Below are 15,494 nucleotides of genomic sequence, written 5' to 3' on the forward strand. Positions count from 1 at the left end.
ATCTCACATGCTGCAGAGCAACTAAGCCCTTGTGCCACAACTACTGAGCCTGAGCTCTAGAGCCCGCAAGGCACAACTACTGAGCCCGCGTACCACAACTATTGAAGCCCACGTGCCTAGAGCCCATGCTCCACAACAAGAGAAGCCACCACAATGAGAAGCCCGCGCACCGCAACGAAGAGTAGCCCCCGCTCGCCGCAACTAGAGAAAGCCTGTGTGCAGCAAGACCCAATGCAACCCCCAAAATAAATAAATAAATAAATTAATTAAAAAGCAGGATACAACAATAAAGTAAAGTAAAATAAAATAAAATAGATGAAACTTTCGTTCTGACCAATCAAGTCAGAGCTCCTCCAAAGATAGATGAATCGGCCTGGGAAACTGAACCATTTTCCCAAACAGAATTAAAGTGCCCTATCAGCCATCATCTGAAAGGAAATCAGGATTATATCTAAGACAGCTCCCCAACACACACACCAAAGTTAAGATACTTGAAGTAAAAGTCTCACAGAAATCTGCAAAACATTAGTCACTAAATTATACCCTTAAAATACTTAAATTTATCTGCATTTAGTAAATATCACATAAATAAACCTTAGAAGTTCCTTCAATTACTTTTAAACCTGTATCATTTTTATAATAGTAACACAGAGTAAACAAGGAACCATGATTATCTACATGAAGACTGTATCCAAAAGCAAAACTCAGAATGCAAGACATATTAGAATACAATTATTTTCATTACATTCTGTCTTAAACTCTATTAAAGCAATCATCCTTCAAACAAAACCACCAGGATTCTTCCAAAGACAAAACAGAATGAATGCAGAACTAAGAAACAGTGGAATTTGAAAGGCAAAATGAAATATTAATGGCACACCTATAGAAACTAATTTATACCTCTACCCATGATACAAGAGCAGAGCACCCATCATTAAAACATCACAAGGACAGCAGTTCTATCTTCCAATAATGTTAAGGAACTATAATTGTAACTATACTGCTGATATCTGTGAAGGAATAATTACCCTAAAAACAAGTTTATCAAATAAAACAAAAGGATTTGACATCAAACAATATAAAACTAGGTTATCAAACATTTTTAAAGGTTTTTTTCAAATTAGGGCTGCTAAGCATCAGACTTTGTCTCCCCACATTTTTACAAGTGTCTCCTTTTTGCCCCATTAAAGGCACAAATCTAGTTTCAGTTTTTAATTTCTATTAGCTCTTCCTGATCTTACTTCCCTGACCACTTGCCTGGGAACAATCCTTAAGACAGCAAATAAACCAAAGAAGAGGCCTGTCTATCTTACTTAAAACCAAGGCCAGAAAGATCAAGAATGACCTAGGGATTTTTATCCTGCTGGCACCAAGCCCATCACTAAAAATTACTGCTTTCATTAAGGTTTTGGGAGGGAAAGGAGGAAAGTCAAAACATCGTTCAAATTTAACACTTCTATTCTCTGATTTATATTTTTTAAAACATTTGCTTGCTGGTGTGATGGTTTTCTCAGTAATTGTAACAAGGCTTCTATAATTATATTTTAAACATTGATAGTTTTAATTTACACACTTATAGCACTACTCTCTTCATTTTTAAATCAACTACCTATAAAGAAACTCTAAATAAAAGGCTAGGGTGTGATTATCTAAACACAGTGAATTGCATGATCTGAAAACATACAAGGCCTAATACAAAAGTTAAACAGAAATAAACTTCTGTCATTTGGAAAGAAGACTGAATTACCAAGTGCATCACAATTTTAGGAGTTCTACCTAAACATTCGATTTATTCTAAATATTTCTGTATCCTTTCCTTTGCACATTGCCTAGAAAATTCACACTTTGCACATTCAACACCAATACTATTGTCTAAGGCAGCTAAACTGAAGTAGTTCTGCACTCAGTTCAACTCAGAGGTCAACCTGCCTCAGTTGCCTGGAGACTGATGGTTGCTACAGCAGCACCAGATAAGCCAGGCTAAATAAGCTCCGGCTTCAAGGCAGAAAGTGTTTACTGCTGGACAGAAACACAGATGCAGCTGTCTCGGCATGCAGCATGGGAGTCTCACTGGATGATCATATTTATAAGAGACCCACCTTACTGAAACAGGGAGGAGGATAAACAGTGAAGATTTTAATTGGACTGAATCCTGGATTACTTGAAACTATGATTTCTTTGTTCTTCAGCTGAGTCATATGTTAAGTGGAATTTTCCCTCTAGCTATAAATTTCTCTTCACTACCACTTCCCCCACCCACCTCCCTAAAGTCAACCCCCAAAACCACAAACATAATGAATGGGAAGAAATGAGATTTTTGCTTAATTCAGCCTGGAATTAACCAGAGGGTAATTAAAACAGACTTTTAGAAAGAAAGGAAAGGAAAATGCACATTGAAAATGTTCATGTGAGACTCTTTCCAAGGATATAAAGCTATCAACAGCATATGGTTACACTTAATTAAAAGAGATAAAACTATTAATAAGAGCCATTTTCTCATTTATCCTTTCACCCTCTCTAACCCCAAACCCCTATCATTATGCCTATACCTCACCAAGGCTAGTGAAATGAGCTAGAGAAAAACTCTCCTAAACTAGTCAAACTTCCCTTCTTCAGGTTGAGAAGTTCACCAAATTGTTAACTTTCATTTTCAAAGACAATACCACTAACCATGCCATTGTTTTTCTGTGCTGAACTGTTGTTTATTCTAATTCTTGATCTAATTATAATGGTGATCGTTTGCACTGCACCACTACATACTTTAAAAATAACTTAATGCTGTGCTCTGATGTACAACTTACAGAAAATGCTGGAAAAGTGTACATATATTCTAAGGCCCGTACAATAGAAATTATGAACACATACATAAAGCAGAAGTTTACAGCAACTTACAAACAACTAACTACTTAACTAGTTGTTTATAACTAGACATTTGTCTTTGTCATAATTTTCTTAAAACTCTGAGACTATTAGAGGCATTGGGTAAAATGAAAATAATAAAATTATAAAGAATTCCAAATAAAGAAAAAATATATATACTTTAGGAATTTTAAATTATTACCTTTGAGGAAACATGGGGGTTGGGGATGGGGAGTGAGTGTGCGTGCTTGTGTGTGAGTGTGTGTGCGCACGTGTGTGTGTGTGTGTGTGTGTGTGTGTGCACGCACGTGCGCAGCTGTGGCCATTTACTATTCTATTTATATAATTATGATTTCTCTGGTTTGACTCTGGCTCTTAGAGCATTCCTGTAGACTAGGTCACCCATCAAGTTCCAGCTCTAAAATGAAGGAAAAGGATAAATAAATGCAAAACCACCAACACATAGTCACCATTATTTATAATATTATAAATATCCCTTCTTTCTCACAAGAAAGAACACCCTATAAGTACTTAAAAGAATCATTCACTCTTAATCCTATACTCTCCTTCACTGGTTTTTAAAAATTTACACCACAGATATTCATATATTATTTCTGCGATTTTAAAATTATGAAAGGAATTTTTAAAACCACAGAAGTCCAAAAGTGGTTCATACTTTGTAAGTCCTACTTTTAAAAGAGGGAATAAGAGCTCCCCCCAAATTACTATTTTACATCATTAGGACAAAATCAGGAACTCAGAAACTGAAAAGAATCAGTTGGTGCCAACATATTCTTTTGTGCTCTCCCATGAATATCATGTAAACGTGTGTATCATTTCCACTCGCGTCAATACAGATTGAGATATTTTATAAATTCCTATAGGAAGCCCTATTTCATTTATCTCCCCTATAATCTAACTTACTTTCATTTGCAAATGAAGAAACTGACAAAGGATTAATCTCCAAAATATACAAGCAGCTCATGCAGCTCAATATCAACAAAACAAACTACCCAATCCAAAAATGGGCAGAAGACCTAAATAGACATTTCCCCGAAGAAGACACAGATTGCCAGCAAACACATGAAAAGATGCTCAACATCACTAATCATCAGAGAAATGCAGATCAAAACTACAATGAGGTATCACCTCACACCGGTCAGAATGACCATCATTAAAAAAATCTACAAACAATAAATGCCGGAGAGGGTGTGGAGAAAAGGGAACCCTCTTGCACTGTTGGTGGGAATGTAAATTGATACAGCCACTATGGAGAACAGTATAGAGGTTCCTTAAAAAACTAAAAATAGAACTACCATACAACCCAGCAATCCCACTACTGGGCATATACCCTGAGAAAACCATAATTCAAAAAGAGTCATGTACCACAATGTTCATCACAGCTCTATTTACAATAGCCAGGACATGGAAGCTACCTAAGTGTCCATCAACAGATGAATGGATAAAGAACATGTGGCACATATATACAATGGAATATTACTCAGCCATAAAAAGAAACGAAACTGGGCTTCCCTGGTGGCGCAGTGGTTGAGAGTCTGCCTGCCAATGCAGGGGACACGGGTTCGAGCCCTGGTCTGGGAAGGTCCCACATGCCGCGGAGCGACTAGGCCCGTGAGCCACAGCTACTGAGCCTGCGCGTCTGGAGCTTGTGCTCCGCAACAAGAGAGGCCGCGACAGTGAGAGGCCCGCGCACCGCGATGAAGAGGGGCCCCCGCTCGCCGCAACTAGAGAAAGCCCACGCGCAGAAAAGACCCAGCACAGCCAAAAATAAATAAATAAATGAAATTTAAAAAAAAAAAAAAAAAAAAAAAGAAACGAAACTGAGTTATTTGTAGTGAGGTGGATGGACCTAGATAGAGTCTGTCATACAGAGTGAAGTAAGTCAGAAAGAGAAAAACAAATACCGTATGCTAGCACATATATATGGACTCTAAAAAAAAAAAAAAAGGTTCTGAAGAACCTAGGGGCAGGATGAATAAAGACGCAGACGTAGAGAATGGACTTGAGGACACGGGGAGGGGGAAGGGTAAGCTGGGACAAAGTGAGAGTGGCATGGACATATATACACTACAAAATGGAAACAGATAGCTAGTGGGAAGCAGCCACATAGCACAGGGAGATCAGCTCCGAGCTCTGTGACCACCTAGCGGGGTGGGATAGGGAGGGTGAGAGGGAGACACAAGAGGGAGGAGATATGGGGATACATGAATATGTATAGCTGATTCACTTTGTTATACAGCAGAAACTAACACACCACTGTAAAGCAATTATACTCCAATAAAGATGTTTAGAAAAAAAAAAAAGACAAATGGATGTACATGTTACTTTGTAACACTGTAATAATTTACCTGAGTTGTAGCAACAGCAGAGGGTGCAGACGACCCAGCAGACGGGGAGAGCGCTCCCACTTGCTGTAAATGCCCAGAAGGTTGCTGAGGTAAATGAGAACTGGAGACAGGAGTACTGGATCCTGAGCCAGATGCTACATTTGGAAATGATACTGCTACATCACTGCTGCTATAAATACCTACAAGAAAAAAATCTTATTTAAATATTTTATAATTTAGCAGTCAAATTGGTCACAGACACCAACATTAATCGATGTTAGAATACCCACATTTCCTCCTGATCCCTCCCACAATGATAAATTTTATTGATGTCAAAAAAAAAAAAACACGGTCCGGGAAGATCCCACATGCCGCGGAGCGGCTGGGCCCGTGAGCCATGGCAGCTGAGCCTGCCTGCGCGTCCCGAGCCTGTGCTCCGCGACGGGAGAGGCTACAACGGTGAGAGGCCCGCGTACCGCAAAACAAAAAACAAAAAACACCCAGTAACTAAATGTATAAATACTGACTTTTCATAAAGTACTTGTCTTAAAGAAACTAAGACTTTTTTTATACGTCAAAGATGATTTGTTAAGAGACAGAGATCACATCAGGAAGTGCTTTGTAAGAATAATAATAAGGGTTTTAGGAATTCCTAAGAGCAGTGACATGTTTCTGAAATAGGAGAATGAAGAAATTAGAGTTGTATAAAAATCACTTGGTAAGCCTTTCAAAAATGCAGATACTAGAGCCCCAGCACCCATGATTGAGAAGGTATGAAATGGGAAGAGACTCTGTTTTTGAAAGGTCATCCACATTACAGAGCAGAAAATAAAATGGAACAGGACTAGACTTGATATTCCGAGAACAACAAAGAGCCTGATGCCACTGGTGGGACACAGCAGTGAGCATAAAGAATACAGGTGGATTCTATAGATATTCAGGAGGTAGAATAAACAGGACTTTATGACTGACCGAATGAGGTATCTAAAGTAGCAGTCGGGGTGGCCAGGGAACAGAGCATGAAGAGATGATGGTGACGTGGAAAGCTAGGTGGTGGTAGCATTCACTTCAGAGAACACAGGAAAAGAGGAAAGAGATTTGAAAGTATTTTCAGTAGCACCACAGGGTTAAAAAGCCAGAAAGAAAGAGTAGAAGCAATTCACTCTAGAAAAGTGGATGGACAGAGGACAGAAAGAGAAAATGAGCAAAAGTTAAGAAGAAACTAGGAGTTACTTTAAAAAGTGTTTTGTGGGTTTTTTTGGGGTTTTTTTTCCCCCCAAGATGGGTGATCATGCTCTTATGCTGATAACAAAAAGTCCACAGAGAAGGAAAGGCTCTTTGAGGATAAAGGTTAAGAGACAGGAATCTCTATAAACCAGTGGGGTTCTGAACCAGGGGTGATTCTGCTTCACAGGAGACATATGACAATGTCTGGACACATTTTTGGTTGTCAAAACTAGGAGGTACTACTGGCATCTAGTAGGTAATGGCCAGGGATGCTGCTAAACATTGTACAATGCACAAGCCAGCTCCTCACAACTAAGAATTATCTGGCCCATAGAGTTAATAGCAATGGAGGCTGAGAAATCTTATAATAAACCAGGGCTCTTGGGAGGGTGGGAGGGAATAAGACCTCAAGAACTTGACACTATAAACAAGAGGAAAGCAGAAAAAAAGAACCTAAGTATGCCATAGTCAAAAAAATTTTTTTGAGAACACACAGTGGTTATATCAACAGTAAAATTTACTTTGTTCTAAAGAATATAAATATTATTGATTCATAATAAATAGAAGTACCTATAATCTTCAAACAAGGGGAATACAAAAATTGGGACATTTTTAAAGGCCTTACAACTATAATTGAGGCTCCTAAGATCCTTTTTATATCTACAATTTCTCCAGAATAATGATAATTTGTCCACTTAACAAATACATTCATTCCACAAACATCTGAGAGCTCACTGTTTGCCAGACATTATTCTAAGCCCTAGAGATACAAAGCCATTTGAGATATGTGGTCTCCGCCTTCAAGAAGCTTAGTGGAAAAAAGAGACAATTACAAAAGACCGTGAAGAGTATTATGATAGAGATATCCTCAGGAGGCTGTGAGTGCATAAAGAGGGTTATCTAACCCAGACCTGGAGTGAGAAAGGATGAGGTCAAAAAGCGAACTGGAAGAGATGGGTGCCTTTAAAGCTAATTTCTAAAGGAGCTGGAGGACAGAGGTGAAGGGCATTCTGAGGAAGAAACATGCGCCACAGAGCCAGGTAGATTCTAAGAACTTATAAGTGCCATCCGTGTAGCTTAAGCAAGAAATGAGGCTAAAAAATAAGCAGGAACCAAATCAAGAAGAACATTAAAAGTTAAAATGTTAGGGCTTCCCTGGTGGCGCAGTGGTTGACAGTCCACCTGCCGATGCAGGGGACACAGGTTCGTGCCCCGGTCCGGGAAGATCCCACATGCTGCAGAGCGGCTGGGCCCGTGAGCCATGGCCGCTGAGCCTGCGCGTCCGGAACCTGTGCTCACAACGGGAGAGGCCACAACAGTGAGAGGCCCGCATACCGCAAAAAAAAAAAAAAAAGAAAGAAAGATGGACCACAAAGAACAAAATAAGGAAACAGAGAGAATCTCAGAAACCACCTAAGAGAATTTCAAAGGAAAAGGTCAAATGATTCTATTGATCATTTAAGGTAAGGCCAGAAAAAGAAGTCATGAAAAGTAACAAGAAATTTTGGCAAGATAACTCTTTTAAGAAGTTTGGCTGTGGAGGACAGAAAAGAGCACATAAATGCAGTGAATATTTATAAACCTACATTCCAAAGGACAGGCCCGTAGGTGAAGAAAAAAAATTGTTTTAAGTTGTTTACCCCATAGTTCTTTCAACAAATACTTATTGAGGTTCTAATAATAATTTTTAAAAAGGCAATGAAGATGGCAAAGAACAGAAAGGAATTCATCCTTCAAAGAACTTATAGTCTCACAGCACAGCTAATAAGTACTCCCAAGCTACTATGATACAGGAGGGAAATGCTAAATACCATAAGGACATATGATACAAAAAACGACTTAAGTTCAGAGGAAGAGACTGGGGTGGAAGAGTTCCAGAGAGAAGTACTTGAACTCAGCTTTTTCAAAGTACCTTAAAAGGTAGAGTGCTGATTTTTTTTTAATGTCGAAAAGCATACTATACGTGGAATCTCCAATTCCCAAAACCAAAAGACAAAAGCGAGCTGGAGGCAGTAGGCTGAAATCACAACAGGACAAGTTTTTGACTGAGACAAACGTCCTGGCTCTCCCAACCTTGTGATCTTAAACTTTGTGAGCCTCCATACTGTTCTTTTCTAAGAACCAAGATAATAGCTACCTTAAAGGTTTTTGGGAATACTCATGTAAAGGCTCTAACAGTGCCTAATACAGAGTAAGTTGCCATAAATGGTAGCTATAGCTATTTTAGAGTTAGCGCTCTAGTTAAAAATTTATCTTTAAGTCAGGGAAGTATAGTATTTTAATTGTCAGGTCCTCTACTGTCCGTACTACACTTTGAAAACTGCAAATACCATTACCACATGCAATAATATATCATGAAAGTATAATACTGAGAAGCAAAACTCTGGTGTGTTTGAGGATCTTCAATCTCTAAACTTAAGTCTGTTTTCTAACTGCATTAGCTTAATCTTAAACGGGAAACTGCACAGCTAAAAACGCAGCAATCACACTCTGAAACTGGTACTCAGGTTACTGTAATAAAATAGAACAAATCAAAATTTTCCTTTCCTATCAAGTCAGGAAAGCATGGAATTCTAAATCTTTTTCTGAAAATGCGGATCACTGGCTCACCTCAACTCCCTCATACCCCGGGTACGATGGTGCAGCATTAACCGTTCACTAAGACCTCTAGATCCTTTTTCACAAGGCAAATAATCCTCCTTAGATTGTTCTGTACCTGCTTTCTATTTAACTTCACTCTATTTTCATCTTTTACAAGTTATATGCTATTTTAATCTAAATCAAGGTGACATTCATCTAATTAAATAGAACTGAATCCTGCAATGCACAAGCTCAAGGAAAATACCCTCAAATTCACCTGTTCAGGATACAATACTGTGCACCTGCCGTTCAGGGCAGTTGTACCGGTTTACACTTTCCACCAACAGAGACCAAGTGCCTCTTTTCCACCTCACACTCAATTTTATCTAGTCCTTAGATCTTTGTTAATCCAATGGGCAAACAAAGGTGCACTACCACACTTTTACCTGTGTGTAACCAGGCGTGGGAGGACGTGTGGAATGAGCACTGTCAGGAGGAGCGCTCCTCGTGTGGAATGAATCTTGGCGAATGGAACTGGAGAGAGAGGAGGCCCGGACTTGAGACCAGCCCGGGTCAGCCGTCGCATGTGACAGTGGCGGTGAGGACGGAGACCTGCTCACCCACCCACGGGCGCCCGAGGGAGAGAAGCAGCGCAGGTATAACGTGCAGCTGTCCCAAAAAAGGCTCCCCTCTGAGGTTCTTAGGGTCAGCGCGTGCCAGACAGACCGTGCTTGCGTCTCCTCCTCTGTCCGAAGTTTCCTTGGGTTCCTCACAGATGTCTTTGCACCCTTCAGGTCTCGGCTCAAATGGCACCTTCTCAGAGAGGACTTCCTTGACCACCCTATTGAGTACTGCAACCCCCTCACTGCCTCCATCTACTCCCCTGCTTTATTTTTCTCCATACTCATTATCACATTTATCATTCTGCATGTTTTCCTTATTCCTTTTGTTCACTGTCTTTCCCATGTCCCTCTGGAATGTACTCTCCATGAGGATGGGAGTCTGCTTTGTTCACTGCCTTATTCCCAGTATTGTACTTAGAGCAGTGTCAGGCATACTAGATTTGCAATACATGTTTATCATTATCATTCAGTACTGAATGAGTAAATTCTATTTGGCAAGGCAGTATAGCTTAGTAATTAAACTTGCAGGATGGGGCTCATTTGGACCTCAGATCAGCTGCGTGACTTTGGACAAGCAACTTAACTTCCCTAAGCTTCTTTCCTTAAAGGTGAAGTGGGGGGCTTCCCTGGTGGCACAGTGGTTAAGAATCTGCCTGCCAATGCAGGGGACACGGATTCGAGCCCTGGTCTGGGAGGATCCCACATGCCAGGGAGCAACTAGGCCCGTATGTCACAACTACTGAGCCTGCACTCTAGAGTCCGCAAGCCACAATTACTGAAGCCTGCGTGCCACAACTATTTAAGCCTGCATGCCACAACTACTGAAGCCCGCATGCCTAGAGCCCGTGATCCGCAACAAGAGGAGCCACAGCAATGAGAGACCCACGCAGCACAGCGAAGAGTAGCCCCTGCTTGCTGCCGGTAGAGAAAGCCCACATGCAGCAGCGAAGACCCAATGCAGCCATACATAGATACATACATACATAAATCTATTTTAAAAAACAAAAAAACGAGGTGAAGTGAGGTTCGTAAGAACACCTTGTCTTTTATTGGGTTGTAAGGATTAAATGCCTGGCACACACTAGACACTTAGAGGCTATTGTTATGTTTCATAAGCTGTGTAGACTAGGAGTCTTGATTTATCTTTTCTGTTTCTAGGCAGCTCATTTGAGGCAAGTGTGCATGTGTGTGCAAATGTGTGTGTGTGCACACATACGATCTAGCAAATTTATCATGCTGTGAACGAACTAGGCCACCTTCACAGGTACTTTTAAGAACTGGAGTTATCAGCACAGACAGTCCCCATTTTTTACTCATGACAATGGGATGTTTTATAATAAAGACACTGTAAATCAACTATATTTCAACAAAAAAAATTTTTTAAAGGATGAAATGAAAAACGAACAAAAAAGAAACAAAGATGCAGAATGATACAGAGAGTGGCAGTAACATACTGATTCATTTATCCATCCACCCAAGAAATATTTATTTCATATGTACTAAAAGACAGGCACTGTGCTAAGAGCAGAGAATAAAGTAGGGAACAAGACAGAAAAGATCTCTGTTCTCCAGGAATATACAATTAGGGAGGCAAACATCAAAACAAACACATGGGACTTCCCTGGTCAAGACTCCATGCTCCCAATGCAGGGGGCCCGGGTTTGATCCCTGGTCGGGAACTAGATCCCACATGCATGCTGCAACTAAGAGTTCGCATGCCACAACTAAGGAGCCCGTGAGCTGCAACTAAGGAGCCTGCTGGCAGCAGCTAAGACCCAGAGTAACCAAATAAATAAGTAAAAAAATAAAATATTAAAAAAACCAAACACGACTATAAATTGTTGCAAACACTATATGATGGAAGAGAAAGGGTATAATGAGGGTGAAAAATTAAGAAGCAGAAAAGATCTGTCTGAAGAAATGATATAATAAGACCTAAAGGTTAGGTATGTAGTTGTTAACTGAACAAAGAATGAAGCAGAAAAGCTCGTTCAAAAAACAAGTTAAGGGCTTCCCTGGTGGCGCAGTGGTTGAGAGTCCGCCTGCCGATGCAGGGGACGCAGGTTCGTGCCCCAGTCCGGAAAGATCCCACATGCTGCAGAGTGGCTGGGCCCGTGAGCCATGGCCGCTAGGCCTGCGCGACCAGAGCCTGTGCTCCGCAGCGGGAGAGGCCGCAACAGTGAGAGGCCCACATACCGCAAAAAAAAAAAAAAAAAAGACAAGTTAAAAAAAAAGGTAATATGGCTAAAGTATAGTGGAGAGAGTGGTAGAAGACAAGGTTAGAGAGGGGAAGTAGATCTCACAGGACCTTGTAAGCCATGTAGAGGTGTTTAGAATTTAAGATCAATACGAAGGGGACTTCTCTGATGGCGCAGTGGTTAAGAATCCACCTGCCAATGCAGGGGACACGGGTTCAAGCCCTGGTCCAGGAAGATCCCACATGCTGCAGAGCAACTAAGCCTGTGCACCACAACTACTGAGCCTGCACTCTAGAGCCACAAGCCACAACTACTGAAGCCTGCGTGCCTACAGCCCATGCTCCGCAACAGGAGAAACCACCACAATGAGAAGCCCACACACCACAACGAAGAGTAGTCCCCGCTCTCTGCAACTACAGAAAAGCCTGTGCGCAGCAACAAAGACCCAATGCAGCCAAAAATAAATAAATAAATATTTTTTAAAAAGATCAATGGGAAGACAATAAAGACGAATAGTGAGAACTGGATTTTTAAAATATCATCCCTCTAACTGCTGTGTAGCAAATGAATAGAAAGGAGGAAGAGTGGAAACAGAAAGATCATTTAAGAGGCTATTACATAAACTAGATGAAAGATTATGATCCTCTAAAAATGGTAGTGGAACTGACCATGGAGAAAGATGTGTCTGAAGTGCATCTACAAGTTAAAATCACCTAAACTTGATAAGCTATACTTGGTAGACAGTGTAAAGTATTTTGCATCAATCCCAATTTCGTTCATTATGTGTTGTTTCTTTTGAATTTACCCATAAAGACAACACATACTCATTATTAAAATTTTTAAGTAGATGGGATAAAGTAGGAAAAAAAAATCAACCACAAAGACTGTTAATATTTTTATATATTTTCAAACTTTTTGGTGCAGAGTTTACGGTTTTGCTCTATATAGTTGCCTATATACTGGACATAGAATTTTTAATCCTCTTACACTTACCATACATATTTTCTGATTTCATTTTAAAATATTTTTAAATGTTTTGAATATCATTTTGATATCAATTGAATACTGCAGAGTTGACCTGACTGTACAATATTCTACAAATATTTATGCACCTAATATGCCCAGATACAATACTTCCTGCTAAAGATGCTACAAAGAAGAAAACAGATACCATCCTTGCACTCGTGGAGCTTAAAGTAAAGGAGTCACACGTTAAATAATCACACAAATATTAGTGCTATGATGAAAAAGTAGAATGTGCTATGACAGAATACGAGGGGTAACTTAAGATTAGCAGTACCAAGAACAAAAAAACAAAAAAAGAAAAAAATTCGCAGTAAAGGGTAGGCCTTTGTAAAGTGACACATAAACTAAAAGGAAGTCCTTAGGGGAAGTTCTAATTTTACTTGCCTAGACCTCTTTCCCATTTCTTTTCCAAATAGCACCCTATTTTCTATTAGGGAAGTACCCATCCTCCACTTCATGCACTCCTGGCCCAGGGATGAACATGTAATCCAATCTGAGGTGAACCGTCTCTGCTGGGAACTTACACCTTGAATGCATGCTCATAAGGGCAGAGAATGATCAGACCTAAGTTAGTCTAATGGTAATAATATTAGGAGTCTATTAGTTCTTGTTCACCTTGCCCTTTAAACTACCCTTATTTCTCTCCTCCAAAAGTTTTAGAGTAAGGTCTTTCTACTAATTCTCTAAAATAACTGTATATATCCAATAAATTACTTTTTGCTTACATTCGACAGAACCTACTTCTGTGGCTTACATACAATGGACCCTAACAGACACAGCCACTGTGGTATAATAAACAAAGAAACAAGATACTCAAAATGAAGCTAGGGACTTCCCCCAGTGGTCCAGTGGTTAGGACCGCTGAAGGGGGATTAGGACCCATTCCAAGCTTCCAGTGCAGGAGGTGTAGGTTTGATCCCTGCTTGGAGAACTAAAAAAACAAAAGAAGCTAGAATCCAGCCCAGGAGTCAGCTCAGGTAAAACCTTGCAGGCCATAAAGGACTTCCCAATTTTGTAGTAATGGAAAGCCATTAAAGCGTCTTAACCAAGAGTGACAAGATCATAATAGTATTTTTAAGAGATCACTTTGAATACAAAGTGAACAATGCCTTAAAAGAAAACAGAAGAGTAGAATCAGGGAGATAAATTAGGTCGTTACTGCAATACTTTACACAAAATATTTTTTTTTTTAGTTTCATTTATTTATTTATTTATTTTTGGCTGTGTTGGGTTTTCGTTGCTGCACACAGGCTTTCTCTAGTTGCGGCGAGTGGGGGCTACTCTTCGTTGCAGTGCGCGGGCTTCTCATTGCAGTGGCTTCTCTCATTGTGGAGCACGGGCTCTAGGCACGTGGGCTTCAGTAGCTGTGGCACGTGGGCTCAGTAGCTGTGGCTCACGGGCTCTAGAGCACAGGCTCAGTACTTGTGGCACATGAGCTTAGTTGCTCCGCGGCATGTGGGATCTTCCCAGGCCAGGGATTGAACCCGTGTCCCCTGCATTGGTAGGCAGATTCTCAACCACTGCACCACCGGGGAAGCCCTACACAAAAGATTTTAAGTAACTTAAATTTGGTGAGAATTATGGAGTGACCAAATCAGAGGCTCAGGAGTGAGTCCCAAGGAATTTCAACACCAAATCAGGATAAAGGAGAAGTCACAAAAAACTAAAAAGAAATGGTCAAAACAGTAGGACAACCAAGTTAGGGAAAGTGGAAAAAGAAGAGAAGGGGAAGTGATGTAAGATGATCATGTAAGAAGAAAACTGAAAATACTCACTTGGACTTGACAGTGTGAAAGCTATTCCTGACCCGAGTGGAGTAGTAGTTGCAGAAGCCAATATGAAGTGGTTTTAAAAAATCAGTCAATCAATCAATGGGGAAATTTCTGTTTCTGGCAACAAGGCAGACTCGACAACCTAAAAACCTTCCTAATTAAAAGTACCTAAATGTGAATAGTTAAACCCACAAAAAAAAAAATTAAGGGGTCCAAATAAAAAGGAAAGGCTTTAACAGCTGCCCTAAAGCAGCCAGCCTATGTCAGGAGCCTAGGACCTTTGGCTTTAATGCCCACCACAAGGAAAAGAGATAAAACCCTGGGTCTCCGATGGAGGGAAAGCTGAAATTGATGAGACCCTGATTATATAGTTTAGACTTTCCCATGGCTACACTTTCAGGGGAAAACTAACCCATCCCTTCTCCACTCCACACCCAAAGACCCCCACAAAACACAAAACCCCCAAATCACGGCATACACAGGGAGAAAAATAAAATAAGGAAGTTTGTCCAATTTGATCTGAGCTTTGGATAGAGGACAGAAGATCTGCCTTGAGAATTTACAGCCACAGCCTTGTCTTCAAATAGGTTTTGGGTCTGAACTTACACCATCTGCCTGGTCTGGTAAATCCCAAATGCTGAATCAATATAAGGGGTCAGGCAGTACCGTCACTTGAATATATTAGCAGAAGCAAACGCAAAACCTCTTTGAAGGGATATATCCTCAACCCAGGCTAGAAAATGAGTTTGCAATCCAAAATTAGAAAACATGGAAAGAACAATCCCCTTGATCACAAGTTAGCGGACATTAAGATTTGACTATCTTCTAAGAACCTTAGAAAACAGAAAACAGCAAATAAAG

The 15,494-nt window shown here is 40.3% G+C and overlaps 1 protein-coding gene across 15 annotated transcripts in view; it reads right to left on the bottom strand.

Annotated features, from left to right (window-relative positions):
- Window positions 1–15,494, bottom strand: part of MLLT10 (MLLT10 histone lysine methyltransferase DOT1L cofactor) — a 250,590-nt gene that overhangs the window by 24,266 nt on the left and 210,830 nt on the right. For all 15 annotated transcript variants that reach the window (XR_004477508.2, XR_004477507.2, XM_033407836.2 and 12 more), the window contains one exon: window positions 5,229–5,407. Coding sequence is in view for 13 of the 15 variants with exons in the window: in XM_033407836.2 (XP_033263727.1) it covers window positions 5,229–5,407 (179 nt within the window). In the remaining 2 variants the exon portion in view is untranslated. The remainder of the gene's footprint in view (window positions 1–5,228; window positions 5,408–15,494) is intronic.

This window comes from Orcinus orca, chromosome 2, assembly GCF_937001465.1.
Source record: "Orcinus orca chromosome 2, mOrcOrc1.1, whole genome shotgun sequence".
NCBI classification, from domain to species: domain Eukaryota; kingdom Metazoa; phylum Chordata; class Mammalia; order Artiodactyla; family Delphinidae; genus Orcinus; species Orcinus orca.